Raw genomic sequence first — 14,954 nt, 5'->3', positions numbered from 1 at the left:
TTCACTAGAATGAATTCTTCACTAAAAAGAATTATTTATTTAAAATGTAATTGTAAGTTTTGCACACTAGAGGGGGTCTCTAAACAAATCATTCTATGCTAGTAATATCTAGATATTAGTTTTAGGTTTTTTTTTATATACACAAACATAAACTAATATAATGATTCATTGAATTATTAAGTTTAAATCATGTTTTTCAATACTGTTGGAGATGTATTAGTTTTTAATTAATTAAAAGACAGGTTAGGATAAATGTTGGTAAAACATACACAATTTTTACCACTAAGATGTATTCTTATTAATATTAAATAGTTCATGAATATTCACGGCATATTATGAATGTCGATTCATCCATTTGAAAAGTGTTTGACTATTTTTATTGGTTAATTAAATTGCAATGAAGTATTTAAGCAGAAAAAGTTTTAAAAAATTTATCTGATGAAGTCCTAATAGGAGGGACGAAAACACGATTGTGTTGTGAATGTCAACTGCGTTTATGTGTTTACTGTTCCATTGTTCGTGAATAAAATAAGGTAAACTGGACAACTGGTGTTTTTCTCGGCTCTGAAGCATTCTTCTGGTTGGATTATTGTTTTTTTTCGGAGTGCTGCACATTTTTTTACTTCGATATATATATATATATATATATATATATATATATATATATATATATATATATATATATATAAACAAACATTCCAGGAACAACAGTCAAAGAACCACTAAGTGTAGGAACTGCAGCAATGAAATACAAAAGAATTACTGCGGTTACCAGGCTGAAGATCGTATACATCCACCTTAATGGTTAAAAGCCATAAAAAAAGAAAAATAAGATAAGCACTTTTGGGTTCTTACAACCCTTCATCGGATCTAATCAACTAAAGCCGTAGTTCAATATTTAAAACACTAACAGCCAATCAAAAACCATTTGGATTGCCAGTCAACCAATGTCCAGCCTCTAATATGCTGCCAAAAGCCAAAAATAATGGAAACTCATTGGGCAAACATCAGCTCACCAAAACCAGATCTTAACATCTGAATAAAATTAGCAGCTTGTAAATGTTATTCCTTCTTCCATGAATTCAATTGTAAAAATCTTCATCCAGAACTCTCTTCTATGGAATTAATGTTTATGATGATGCCACATATATATGGCACGCATATTAGAGGCTGGACATGGGTTGACTGAAGAAAGAAATGGTTTTTGATTGGCTGTTAGTGTTTTAAATACTGAACTACGGCTTTACTTGATTAGATCTGATGAAGGGTTGTAAGAACCCAAAGGTGCTTATCTTATTTTTCTTTTTCTTTTTTATGTTTGTGATTTTTTATGGCTTTTAACTATTAAAGTGGATGTATACGATCTTCAGCCTGGTGACTGCAGTGATTCTTATATATATATATATATATATATATATATATATATATATATATATCTATATATATATATATTATACACACACACACACATATATACATTCATACATTGATTATTATTTATTATACAATGACTGGCCATTAATATTCAAAAACAAGTACGCTGATTGGCCAGCCCAACCAGCGAGCTTGTTGTAAATCTGAAAATATACCAATGGGAAAAGGTCCAGTTGCCCGTACATTTTCCCATTAGTATTTCTTGTAATTTTTTTTTACTTTTCTTTTTTTTTTTTATTTAAAACCAAAAAGAAAACGGAAGACCTGAAATGAATGAGGGAGACACCGCAGACAAAAATAAGAAAATTATCAGGTACGTTCTGCAAAATTGAATAAACTTACCTGATTATCCTTTTATTTTGCCTGTCCCGGATCTCCTGAATTTAAAAAGTCTCCCAGTTTCTTTCTTTTCTTCAAAATAAATAAAAAAAAAAGCAACAGAGATCTTTCTTTCTCCATTGCTACCTTTGCACAGCACAGATGTACTGCTAAAGTGTGGGAACACAAGTCCTTTACACATGCACAGTATGTCAAAAAAAGCCCCAGGATACCTGCAAAACACAGAAGGGGAACATAGAGGCATTATACAAAGACATTTTTTAAGAAAAGTAAGTATTTTTTTCTTAAATAATGTCATTGTATAATAGCAATAAGCCATGGCTGGGTGTGGGCAATGCTGGATTTACTCACGGTTGGCTTTGTTTGGTCACTCGGGATTTGGCCTTGTGACCAAACCACACCAACCATGGATAAACTCAGCATTACCCACACCCAGATGTGGGTTATTGCTTATTTACATGATGTGATGCTTGAATATGTGACCAGTACATTTAATAGATTTAAATGAATTGTGCAAATTATGTTTTATCTTGGTATCTGAAGGAGCAGATGAGAAAGTTTTAATCATTTTATTAAAGTGCCGACTGTGGTTGCATGATCTTGTTTTCGTATCGTGGTTTTCCTTTTACTTATGCAATAGTTTATCTCAGTACTGCATCATCCATGTTCTCCAGTGTAAGTTTAGAATTTATATTACTTTTGTTCTGGTTCGTGGTTAAAAAGAGTTTTTCAATGTAGTCATTTATCTGGCTGTAAATACATACATACATATGTAAATATAGACTTCTGTAACTGGAAGGACATGTGGGAATGAACTATCTACTTTTATGGCCTAATCATAGAGGCGTAGCTAAGCCTCAACTTAGCAAGTTTCATATTTAGCTTTACTGGTAGAACACAGAATGTTTTTTTTTTTTCTGTAGCACTTAGTCTGTATATCACCAGTGACATTTTTAATGTAGATTCTATCTCCTGCTCATATTAGCACCACTTAGATCAGTGTCATTTGTCTGTGTGGAAATAACTCAGCTTCCATCTCCCTTAAAACGCAGTGGCCGCTTTTTAAAATGACGACACCTTGATATTGTGCAGATTGATTAGTAAATGATGTGATCGCATGGGTATCTAAATTACAAGACTTTACGTCATTGCTGAACACATTAAAGTTATGCACTACACACTCCTTTCAAAGGCATGTCTCTGGCAGAAAAGACTGTGGGCAATGGCGATTTCTGCTCAGATAGGCAATTAATAGGTAGCAGTGAGGAAACTAACAGGAGGATAACTTGATGGGCATGTTCCATGTATGGGTTAATGATTTGTATTTGCTTTTTTTAGGATTGCAATGCCTATCCAGTCTCTGGCCTCACTAAGCATTAGAAGCTCTGGTAAGTTAGTCTTAAATACTATTTTTTGTGATTGTTGTTGTGATACACCTTACTAAAAATATTTTGTCATGGGTATAAAAGATGTAATATCGATGACAAATGCGTGGGGTTCTGGTGCCAAAGGTCTATTACATAATGTCACTTGGTACTGCCATAACAGGAGTATAAGACAAATGTAAAAGACTCAGTACTGCCACAACATTCCAAACTGCTGGTGTTTAACAAAAAGGTCACTACTACAAGTCTGTTATGGCGGTAGCCTGTCACAGCCAATTCTGTGTGATACCTGGAATTTAGAGTAAGGTTCAATACTCTCCTCTGCCTAGGTTGATTTGCTTACATGTTCTGACCTTTACATCCATACTCTGGACTCTGTCCTTCTCAGCCGATGTCATTGCAGGGCAGTGGTATGAGCAAATACTCACAGGTAGTAAATCGCACTAACACAGCAATGCTGCTCGTCTTCCTCTGTATTACTCTTTCACACTGGCATAATAGTGTCATTTCACAAACATGCCTTCTTCATGGCCTAGTGCACAGTTCACATCTCAAACCTGTCAATAATACAAAATATAATGAAATCTACGAATGGATAAGAATCTGAAAAAAGAATGCAGCATGGCCTCATAATAATAATCTACTCCACAATCATAAAATACATATATAATCATACATGAAACTTGCATTAAATGTTACATTTATTAATGGCTAACTGCACGCATTTATGCACAAATAGCAGTCAATGCTAAGATGGGGCTAGCCATCTGGCTCTATAAATAGTAGTCAGTGTGACCACATCACCTAGAGCTGATGGTGAATATGACATCCTGACCCCATACAAAAATGGGAGAAGGGGAACTGATGACGATGCTGAGTAAGTTAATTATTATAATTATGAATTATATTGTGATATACATGAAGTGTGGGTCCATGGTTTCTTTTTACCATACTGCAAATGAAAAAATAATAACATATAAATGTTATTATATTGCAGCAATTTTTATATGCATGTCACAACTCAGTACAGGCATGTACAAACCTTAATTATGCATCTCTTACAGTGACATGTAGGACCTTACTGGTAGACCAGGGACAGGAATGGATAGATGATAGCCATAAGAAAGCACTTTACTGTAGGAGCACCCAGTTTTTTTATTACAATACTTGTAGTCATTATTTGATTTTATTTGGTTATTCTCCCAGTTTTCAGTCACTGTATGTACTCCTTGTCTCAGCAAGAACCATTGAACTTTCTATCTTGGATTTGGTATTACTGCACAGACAAGTTAAATCCAAACAGAGTAGATGTAGCAAAACCCTAAAACTTGTGTTTGATGTTGTATATCAGGGTCTGTATTACGTCTGCGAAAACCCCTTTCAGCAAATGGCTCTTCGACGAATGATAACCAGCGAAATCTAACTCCTACAAATGGCCATTTCAGCGAATATTTTCTTAGGGGCAAAAATGCTTGGCCAACATTGACAATTTGCCCTTTTCCCCACTGTAGTGCAATCTTGGAGTTGGTATATTTAGGTAGGGAGGTTGGGGGGGCACAGCCCCCTACATTGGGGGTTGTGAGAGGCAAAGCCCGCCACTTTGAAGGGTCTTAAATTTTGTTTGGTTTTAGGTTGGCCAAGCATTTTTTTCCCCTAGGAAAAAAATAGTCTGGAATGACTGTCCGAGGGAGTTAGATTTAGCTGGTTATCATTCAGCAAACAATTGTTCACTGAAAGGGACTTCTGTACACCTTAAAATCATTACCAAAGTTGGAAATAATGTTGCAAACATTGGCATCACTCATCTCCAATGTTGCTGTTGTTGTGGTCTCCCCCCTCCACTGATTCTGGTAGTTCGATTGTCCATAGTTCACATTGCCTTGCCCCCCCCCCTGGTTCATTAACTGCTGAGATCTGCTCGGGGGGGGGGTTCTAAAGGGACGGTATGCTCAGAATTAACGCATCATCATCATTATTAATAACATCACAACCATCCTGCCTATCAGACCACCTAGCTTGTTGCCCTTCAGGTGGATCTGGATAAGCCCTGCCTGCTTCATAATCAGTTTTATCTCTTGACAATTTCTTCTGTTTCTTATTTTTAAACTGTCAATTTCCACATTTTTAAATAAATTATTAAATTCAATCGTTCTGTGCTCAAAAACAAAAAACAAGTCCCTTTTAATTTCATGATCAAGTCTGTTAATGTCTTTGAGTATACCAGACATTTTCCTGTTGTTGTCACTAATGAACATATTAAGTAACTCACACCCTTGCCTGTTGAAAAATGTTTTGAGATCCTTATGCAGTTGTGAGTCTTTCACCAAACCAGTCAGGTATTTCCATGTCCTTAAACCCTTAGGGATCTGCTCCCTTCTTAAACACTCGTTGAAGTATTCATTTTCCAACTGTAACTTTTTGTACTTCCATAAAAGTTCCTTAAAGCAACAAAACTGGTCGTCCCGGCTCCCACACCTGTTGTTAACATTGACATTACAGCCATAAAGCCCAGTATCATTTCTAAGCCAGTCATCAACAGAAAATGAAGGTGTGACATCGTCAAGCACACACAGCAACGAACCTGATCCAGTAGCATTACTGTTAACGTTGTTGGTAGCTCCACAGCCTTTGTCATTGAGATGAACATTAGAACACATAATCCTTTGTGCAGGTGTAATTAATAAATTGTCAGGTCTTTCTGGCTGCAAATGATTAAGGCCCTGAGAGTGAACTAATCCTCGATTCATAAGTGAATCAACCTTGGCAGACAGTAGGGCAACAGAAGAAGTAAGCAATGTCACAGATTGCAATAAAGAATTAAAATCGATGTTGCCAGTACTGCTAGGGACTTCACCTCCATCCATGACAAACACAAACTAAGAAAAACGAAAATATCCAAACCCAGAAAAAGCTGAATGGAGTAAATAACCTAGAGCACTGCGCCAAAAATAAAAATCCAACAGTTTTATTCCACCACAATAAGAGTTTAGCGCTTTCGTCAAAAGTACATAAAATTGACTTCTTCATTTCTTCAGTTCTCCATTCAGCTGTCTCTGGGTTTGGATATTTTCGCTTTTCTTAGTTTGTGTTTGTCATGGATGGAGGTGAAGACCCTAGCAGTACTGGCAACATCGATTTTAATGCTTTATTGCAATCTGTGACCGCTTACTTCTTCTGTTGCAATACTGTCAGCCAAGGTTGATTCACTTATGAATCAACGAGGATTAGTTCACTCTCAGGGCCTTAATCATTTGCAACCAGAAAGCCCTGACAATTCATTAACTACACCTGCACAAAGGATTATGTGTTCTAATGTTTGTCTCAATGACAAAGGCTGTGGAGCTACCAACAACGTTAACAGTAACGCTACTGGATCAGGTTCGTTGCTGTGTGTGCGTGACGATGTCACACCTTCATTTTCTGTTGATGACTGGCTTAGAAATGAAACTGGGCTTCGTGGCTATAATGTCAATGTTGGCAACAGGTGTGGGAGCCGGGACGACCAGTTTTGTTACTTTAAGGAACTTTTATGGAAGTAGAAAAAGTTACAGTTGGAAAATGAATACTTCAACGAGTGTTTAAGAAAGGAGCAGATCCCTAAGGGTTTAAGGACATGGAAATACCCGACCGGTTTGGTGAAAGACTCACAACTGCATAAGGATCTCAAAACATTTTTCAACAGGCAAGGGTGTGAGTTACTTAATATGTTCATTAGTGACAACAACAGGAAAATGTCTGGTATACTCAAAGACATTAACAGACTTGATCATGAAATTAAAAGGGACTTGCTTTTTGAGCACAGAACGATTTAATTTAATAATTTATTTAAAAATGTGGAAATTGATTTGGTACAGTTTAAAACAAGAAACAGAAGAAATTGTCAAGAGATAAAACTGATTATGAAGCAGGCAGGGCTTATCCAGATCCACCTGAAGGGCAACAAGCTAGTGGTCTGATAGGCAGGATGGTTGTGATGTTATTAATGATGATGATGATGGGTTAATTCTGAGCATAACATCCCTTTAGAACCACCCCTCCTGAGCAGATCTCAGCGGTTAATGAACTGGAGGGGGGGGGGGCAAGGCAATGTGAACTATGGACAATCGAACTACCAGAATCAGTAGAGGGGGGGGACCACAATAACAGCAACATTGGAGATGAGTTTTTGCAGACGTAATATAGACCTATATATCAAGCTTTTCCTGTTTTGGGGAGGTTATATCAGTAATGAGTAGCAGAGGCATATGAGGTTTAACCCTAAATATTTAGTTAGATACTATATTTTGCTCTGATGTCTTCCTGACATAAGAAAGGCATGCAGTAATATTATAACATGAAGATCCTACCCACAGTATCACATGTACGCAGTCTTCACATGGTGTACCATAGTGTCATTCTCCCACCTCTACCAGGGATGGGATCCCTTCATACGAGGCCTGCAAACTCCATTCTTCCCTTCTCCGCCCCACTCTCCTTTTCTCAGTAAACTTGTTCACTGGATGCTCAGTCTTGCCCATCTGACTATCCAATGACAAGCACTTCTTCCTGAAGTGGATTACTGATGACACAAAGAATGCTTTATTTCCGTGCCATTGGCCATCTGCAGTAATTATCTTAAGAATATGGGAAGCTATAACTGTGTATGGTATTAGTATGCAGCAGTGACATAATACAGTACATCAGTACTAATATGCAGCAGTGACATCATAAAGTATATAAATACTAGCATGCAGCAGCAGTGGTGACATCTTAAAGTACATCAGTACAAGTATGCAGCAGTGATATCATAAAGTATATCAGTATTAATATGCGGAGTGACATCATAAAGTATATCAGTACAAGTATGCAGCAGTGATATCATAAAGTATATCAGTATTAATATGCAGAGTGACATCATAAAGTATATCAGTACTAGTACGCAGCAGTGATATCATAAAGTATGTCAGTATTAATATGCGGAGTGACATCATAAAGTATATCAGTACTAGTATGCAGCAGTGACATCATAAAGTATATCAGTACTAGTATGCAGCAGCAGTAGTGACATCTTAAAGTTTATAAGCACTCTCTGTTCAGGATTCCAATGTTCTCTAACCTTGAGACAACAGCAGCCAGTGACTGTAGAAAATGTAAAATAATATTTGTTGATGTTTTCTTTTTTTCAGACATTGAACATTCCCCCGATGTTCAGAGAAGTAAAACAGTTCTCATCAAAACTATTGAGACCCGTGATGGAGAGGTCAGTACTAATGCGCTGAACTATTTACTTTTCTTACATAATCATGTGTACATCATTTATGCACTTATATCAACTAAGAAATCATCCATCCTCAACCTACCTTACCAAGAACCAGCCATCTTCTGGTATTTATCATGATATTTGTCATTGAAACATTGCATGTTGTAATAAATTCAGTGGGAAGGGTTGCTTTCCTGAAATGGTGAAATATTTCAATTGAAATGCATGTTTTTGAAGACTTGTGTGAGGCTGGCAGGTCTTAATGTAAAAGAAAGCAAATCTGAAATGATTAGACTTCATGGGTTCATAGATAAATACCAGGTTATCAGTCTGCAGACTATTACAGGGCCTAACCAACAACCAGAGGTCAGAAGCAAAGACTGTATCTTGTATTTGTGAGGTAAAGACCTCAACTTTTATGTCAACCCCCCATTTCTTTAAAGGACTTTGAGCAAATGGCAAGGTTTCTAAACTGGTCACCTACACTGGTGATTCCTATAATGTGTCAGCATTAATAACATAGAGCTTCACACCCTGGGACATTAAGACTACATGACTTGGAGAGTTCTTAGTCCAGCCTGCACAGCTGGAGTGGCCATCTATAACAACAAGGTGAACACTGGAATCATTGACAACACAAAGGAATATTTTGATTCAATGTGCAGAGCTTCTAGTGTCATAGTTGTTTAACAGACACTCTACTAAGCAAAGGAGTAAACAAGTAGTCTGTGTACTGTTAATACTCAGATGTAATTCTCTAAGCATGCTATTGATCGATACGTATCAGATCTGTCCACAGACTGAAGCATATATGGGTTCATAAGTGCTTACTAGGCTATTGATCGGTGAGGATATTAAGAAGCCCAGTCTTATGTTCCTATGGTAGTTTTTAGCCCTTATATTTCGTGTACAAATAATTCAGTTATGGACAGAGCAAGGATAACATGGGAGATTTACATATTGCTCTATTCATGAGGGACAAGGGTGCTTAACTGAGGATGAATTTCTGATTACACATCCATTTGTCCAAGTTACATTTGAATCGGGTAAGAGAAGTCCTTCACTTTATGTGGTGTAGAAGATGGTATTCTTTGTGATACATACCTAGGTCTCCAACATGTGCTGATACTGCAGAAGAGATTGATATTGTGAATGTGTAATACAGTAGATCTGACCGGTCTCTTTTGGTGTTAGACTATTGGTGTGTAATATCAATAAAAAAAAAATTATAACTATGTCTCCTGAGGAAATATTTAGCACCATTAAGTCATAAAGTGGTTCATTATGAATTGCTCTATATATATGTGATGTAAACCCCTGGTAATAGACTGTAACTAGTAGGAAATGATGGTTTTACTCACGTTTCATACTGAAAATGTAATTTTAATCACGTATGTGCCTTGTGTAAAACCACTGGACCTTCTGATGTAGTTTTATCTCTGAGGTAGAATAGCAGTAAAATAGTGAGGGTACATCAATCTAAAAAATTACCCACTTTCTTGAAACAGGTTAGTTGTGTCCATAGTCAAGCTAAATATATTAATAAGTACTGTTTCTTTACTGTTTAAATATTATACCATTGTGAATGAAGGAGAAATATTAGTGTATATATAAGTGAGTGAGTGGGATACAGTCTCTCCTGTCCCCATACAGCTGATTTTTAGTTATGACTATATTCTGGGCACTACACTATAAAGTACATGCAATATCATCTTCATAGTGGTAGTTCTCTAACGTATGTAGGGGAGTCTTAGTAACTATTGGGGTGCTACCACTGTTTAGTTATTGATCAGATGACATTCCATCAGCTAATTCACTGTCTGGACATAATCACTGGTTGCTTACTGATCACATGGCTGTCCAGTCACAGCAGTAATTAGGAATCATCTGGCAGTCTGCCAGAGCACTAAATGAGATGGGGACAATTTGGCTAGGCAGGGGTGAATCGTCTTATGTTTGTACTCTGAGTTTAGAAAGTAGAGCACATCATGCAGAAGCTGATGAATGTTTAGCAAGACTATAGTCCATTAATCCAATTTTGTTGGAATGCAGCTGATTCCTGTAGTGACCCCATGAACCGCTGACACCATTCACTGATTTTCCTAGACAAGTAGGGGAACAAAACTAGATTGCCATACCTTTCACATACACACCAATGGACAATTTGGAGTTACCATTCCATCTACTACATACCTTTGGGATGTGGGAGGAAACTGGAGTACACAGAGGAAAACCACATGAACTCAGTGAGGACATGTAGACTCCAAACAGAGGGCACATCAGCTGAGAATCGAACCTGAGAAGCTGGTGCTGAGACTGAGTATACTAACTGAATAAAAAAATCTGACAGTTTCCTTCTTTGTGGTGCATAGCCTTTTACTCCCTCTATATCCTTTATGTAAATACTCTTACATCTGAGTTACCACATTTCAGAGGTAAGTGCCATCAACCTATTCATTTGTCTATTCTGTCATGAGATTTTGTAATTTGGAACTGTTGGGAATTAAATTTCAGTAAAAATGCCTGTCATCATACCATATAGTACTGTTTCCATGTAACATGAAATAACTGCGGTATTAACTAAATGCAGCTGGTCTACTTTATCATTCAGTAACACCAAACTGTATACAGAATTATTGATAACATTAAGCAGCTTGTTAATGACATGAGTAGAGAGCAGAACAGTTACAAGTGTGTGCCATGCATTCGTGTGGATTTATTACTTTCTCATTATACCATCAGGGTTAACTCAGAGCTCAAACTAATTTACATACAGAGTGTGACTAGATTATAAATGGTTATGTCTTTTTACTGCCTAGTATTTGAGTTACTTGGTATTCATAAGCATGACAGATAAGATGTTGGGTTACTGTATGCAGAAAAATATCTAAGAATAAAACAGGCTCTTGACTGCCTAGTGTTGTGACAATAACACACTGCACTGTTGTTTAGGTTACTAAGGGTTTTTTCCATATAATCTCCGGAATGCAAGGCAGAGGCCAAGTGTGTTATGGAAGAATTCTGTACAGTTGTCTGGTAATATGTGTAGGAAATCCCACCCCCTACTGGCTAATGTCAGAATAGCAAGTACATGCAAAAAGGTACAGAAATGCAGAGTGTGAAGTCATACAAGTGTCTTAATGTCACTTTTATTCCTCTTCTTATGTTGGCCACATTAAATGACAAGACTAAAGCCTTTTCCTCCAATTTCTAGGTGGTAACTGAATCGAGCAAGGAAAAGAAGGCAGAAGTGGACAACTAGACTTCATCTGAAAAATGGAGTGAGATGACACTACAACTTAAGGCGAGAAGGCAAACATGAACAAATACTACAGAATATATTGCAAAGGCAGACTGATCCCCTGCCTAGTGAACTGCGTTATTGTAATGAATGTATCTGAGAATCCCTTCCTCACTGCTGAGTTCCATATGTGACCTTCACTTGTGCAAACTAGATTCAGAAGAGTGAAAAAGCAGAGACATAAGTGAATACACTAGCTATGTTAAGGCTATCAGGGAAAGACAGGTGGCACATCTACCACTCAGTAAGAATGTCCAAGTTGGCTTAATTAGAAAAGTTTCTAATTGTTTAGATGAAGTCAGTGCAATAACTTCTCTAACACCATAACACAAACATATCGAGTAGGGCTTTTGCATAGCCAGTTATCAAATTGTTCTCTGGTGTTTTGTATTTTGTTCCTTCCACTCTTTCATGGCATTAGAATTTCCATAACTTTCATTAAACAGTGGTTATACAAATAGATGAAGTGGCTACTGGCTAGCAAGGTTATTGACTATAATTACTATTTATTAAATGACCTCAAATTTGTTTCCAACTAGCTCAAATGGTATACATGCTAAAATGTTGCCTTCTGTAGTACAAGCCCACATGGGCAGGCAAAAATCTTAGTAGCCTAATACAAAGTCTGCCAAAATTTGGTTAGTGGGGAGTGCTGGCAGTTATGGCTCCTGAAACAAGAATTTTCTGCTCACAGTTGCTTTATATTAAACTGGTGTAACTGTAACTCCTCAGTATGGAGTAGGCATTTGTGTGCCTCCTTTAGTTGATCTGGGTTTACTCAATGTGTTCTGCATCTTCTTATTTTTTATTGATCAATATAACACTAAATAGACTACACTGACCTCATCTATTAGCAACCTTCTGTCATGGTCTGCACAACTGTCATCTCTTGTTAAGGGATGAACAGCATTTTAATGTGTTTTTTTCTGGAGCCCGATTCAATGTCTGAATATTTTTATGACTACAACAATGTAAGGAACATGTAAATACACCAGTGTGTTGACCAAAACCCATATGGGGATCTGCTTCATACCTCTATTCACATCATAGAGGTTCTTGACATATTTTTAAATATATTTAGCAGGAAAGTGTCTGTACATTCTGGTACAGTATAGCACCCCCCCCCCCCAAATTTCAACCTGGAAGTGATAAAGTTAGTTTAAACTAATGACAAGAGCATCATGTTTACAAAATAAGAGCCGCATCGCAATACATCACTGCATTACATACGCCAGTCCGAAATGTGCCTACGGTATCATGTCACCTTTAAAATATCTGCACTGTAATACATTGGGAGGGTGGGGCTTCATTAATCTCTTACTGTCCAGCTGCAGGTCTAAATGTGTTTTCTGGTATGTTTGTCTACTAACATCTAATGTGCTCAACCAGACCTTTCTCTTCATTTCACTTCTTTGTAACCACAAGTATTGATGTAAAATGATGTTTTTTTTATCGGTGCTCAGAAATGCAAACATTTGTTTTAGTCAACTCCCCTCCCTCTTTGGCCCAGATACTACAGCTAAGGCATTTCTGGGCACTTTGCCACAATAGTTGGTCATCATGGTACCACCAGGGGTATTTAGTAGGTGTTGAACTCTCCTACATATCTACTGAATCATCACTCCTTCCACTGCACACATTTAGGAGGTACCTCATTTGCATTTTAGATTCCATAAGATGGTGGCCATCTAATGTTGCATTTGTTTGTATTCTTTCACACATAGTCCCACTGTTGATAGCTCAGAATCCAGGCAGTTAGTAGTCTCCTAATATGTCCATGAGTGCATGTAGCACTCATCTCTTTAGAGTGTGGAGTGAGATGTTATGCTTGATGGAGCAGGTCTCCTCGTGAATGAAGCATTATGAGTGGGTCAGCCAATAGTTGTTATTTTTTTCCTCATATTGCTGCTGTACCTTTTGAGTATGTAAGAATTGGTATCCATAGGTTCATAGGTAGGTACTAGGCTATTGGCCCAAGGGCCTAAGTAAGCCTAGAGAACAAGGTTCCCTGGCATATGCCACCCAAGAAAGTTATTTTCCTGTGCCCCTGTCGAGCAGAGCCACAGAAGTGATCCCCGGGGTGTATTTCCTATTTCCCATCCACTCATCAAGATTTTTCTTGACGAGTGCTAATGAGGAACTTTGCTTGACACAGATGGGTAGCGTGTTCCGGAGTATGGGAAGTCTCTGGGACAGGAATCTGCCCCTCCAGCAAGTCCTGTTTATTGTGGTGACAAGGTTTAGGTCCCTAGAGCGTGTAGCTCGGAGGGATTGGGATTTCTTTAGGTGTAGCATGTCAAACAGCTCTGGGTTTGACATGTCTTTATATGTTAGACAGAGATCACCTCGGAGTAGGTGATATGCTACGAAGTAAAGCTGGAGTTATTTTGAGACTGTCACTATAGAGCATCTGTTTGAGGCCAGTAATCCTCTTTGTGAGGTACTTCTGTGGCCCTTCCAGCTGCTGCAGATGTCTTGTGAGGTACATTCCAAAAAGGGCATTGTACTCTATAACTGGTCTGATGAGTGTCGAGTAGAGGGGAACAATGACCTTTTTTTTCCTTGATGAGAACCCTTTTGTGATGAGGTGTGCCACATAGAAGGACTTCCTGACTACTGTGGGAATGTGATTATTAAAGGAGAGACTACTGTCCACCTGGGTCCCAAGGTCTCTTATCACACATTTGGTGTTAAGTAGACTGCTGCCTATGTGGTAGCTCATGGGTACAGAGTTTTTACCAAAAGAGATGACAGTGCACTTTTTGGCATTGAGCTTGAGGCCATGGCTCTGACACCAGGCATCTGTCTCAGTGAGGCCCTTTTGTAGGATGTCCACATCATTTGGGGATTTGACTATGGATCCTAGTTTGCAGTCATCTGCAAACTTCGTTAGCCAGAGGCCATCTGTGTTAGCCTATACTTCAAAGATGTAGATACCAAACAGGAGTGGACCCAGGACTGAACCTTGTGGTACTCCACTTGTCACTGGTTTTTAGTCAGATTTGGAGTCTGCAACCTTTACAGTGTGGGTTCTGTCAGTGAGCCAGTTGGCAACCCATCTTGTGATGTAGGGATTTATACCTAGTTTAGTGAGTTTAGCTATAATTCCAGAATGGGGGATGGTGTCGAAAGCCTTGGTGAGGTCAAGATAGGCTGTGTGAACCACCTTATCCTCATCTACAGCTTTGGTGACTGCCTCAAAGAGGTCAATCAGGTTCAGGAGGCATGATCTGCCTTTCACAAACCCAAACTGGGT

General features: G+C 38.0%; 1 protein-coding gene across 1 annotated transcript in view; it reads left to right on the top strand.

Annotated features, from left to right (window-relative positions):
* PRPH (peripherin) overlaps positions 1-13,405 on the top strand; it is a 114,898-nt gene extending 101,493 nt beyond the window's left edge. The window contains exons 7-9 of the mRNA XM_044083774.1: positions 3,112-3,161; positions 8,324-8,397; positions 11,612-13,405. Of these exons, the coding sequence (XP_043939709.1) occupies positions 3,112-3,161; positions 8,324-8,397; positions 11,612-11,659 (172 nt within the window). The 3' untranslated portion in view covers positions 11,660-13,405. The remainder of the gene's footprint in view (positions 1-3,111; positions 3,162-8,323; positions 8,398-11,611) is intronic.
* Positions 13,406-14,954: the final 1,549 nt, after the last annotated feature.

The sequence above is a fragment of the Protopterus annectens genome, chromosome 9.part0 (assembly GCF_019279795.1).
Source record: "Protopterus annectens isolate FY-2018-M chromosome 9.part0, PAN1.0, whole genome shotgun sequence".
Lineage (NCBI taxonomy): Eukaryota > Metazoa > Chordata > Ceratodontiformes > Protopteridae > Protopterus > Protopterus annectens.
Note: the sequence above shows the minus strand (reverse complement) of the source record. Positions and strands in the feature narration are given on the sequence as shown.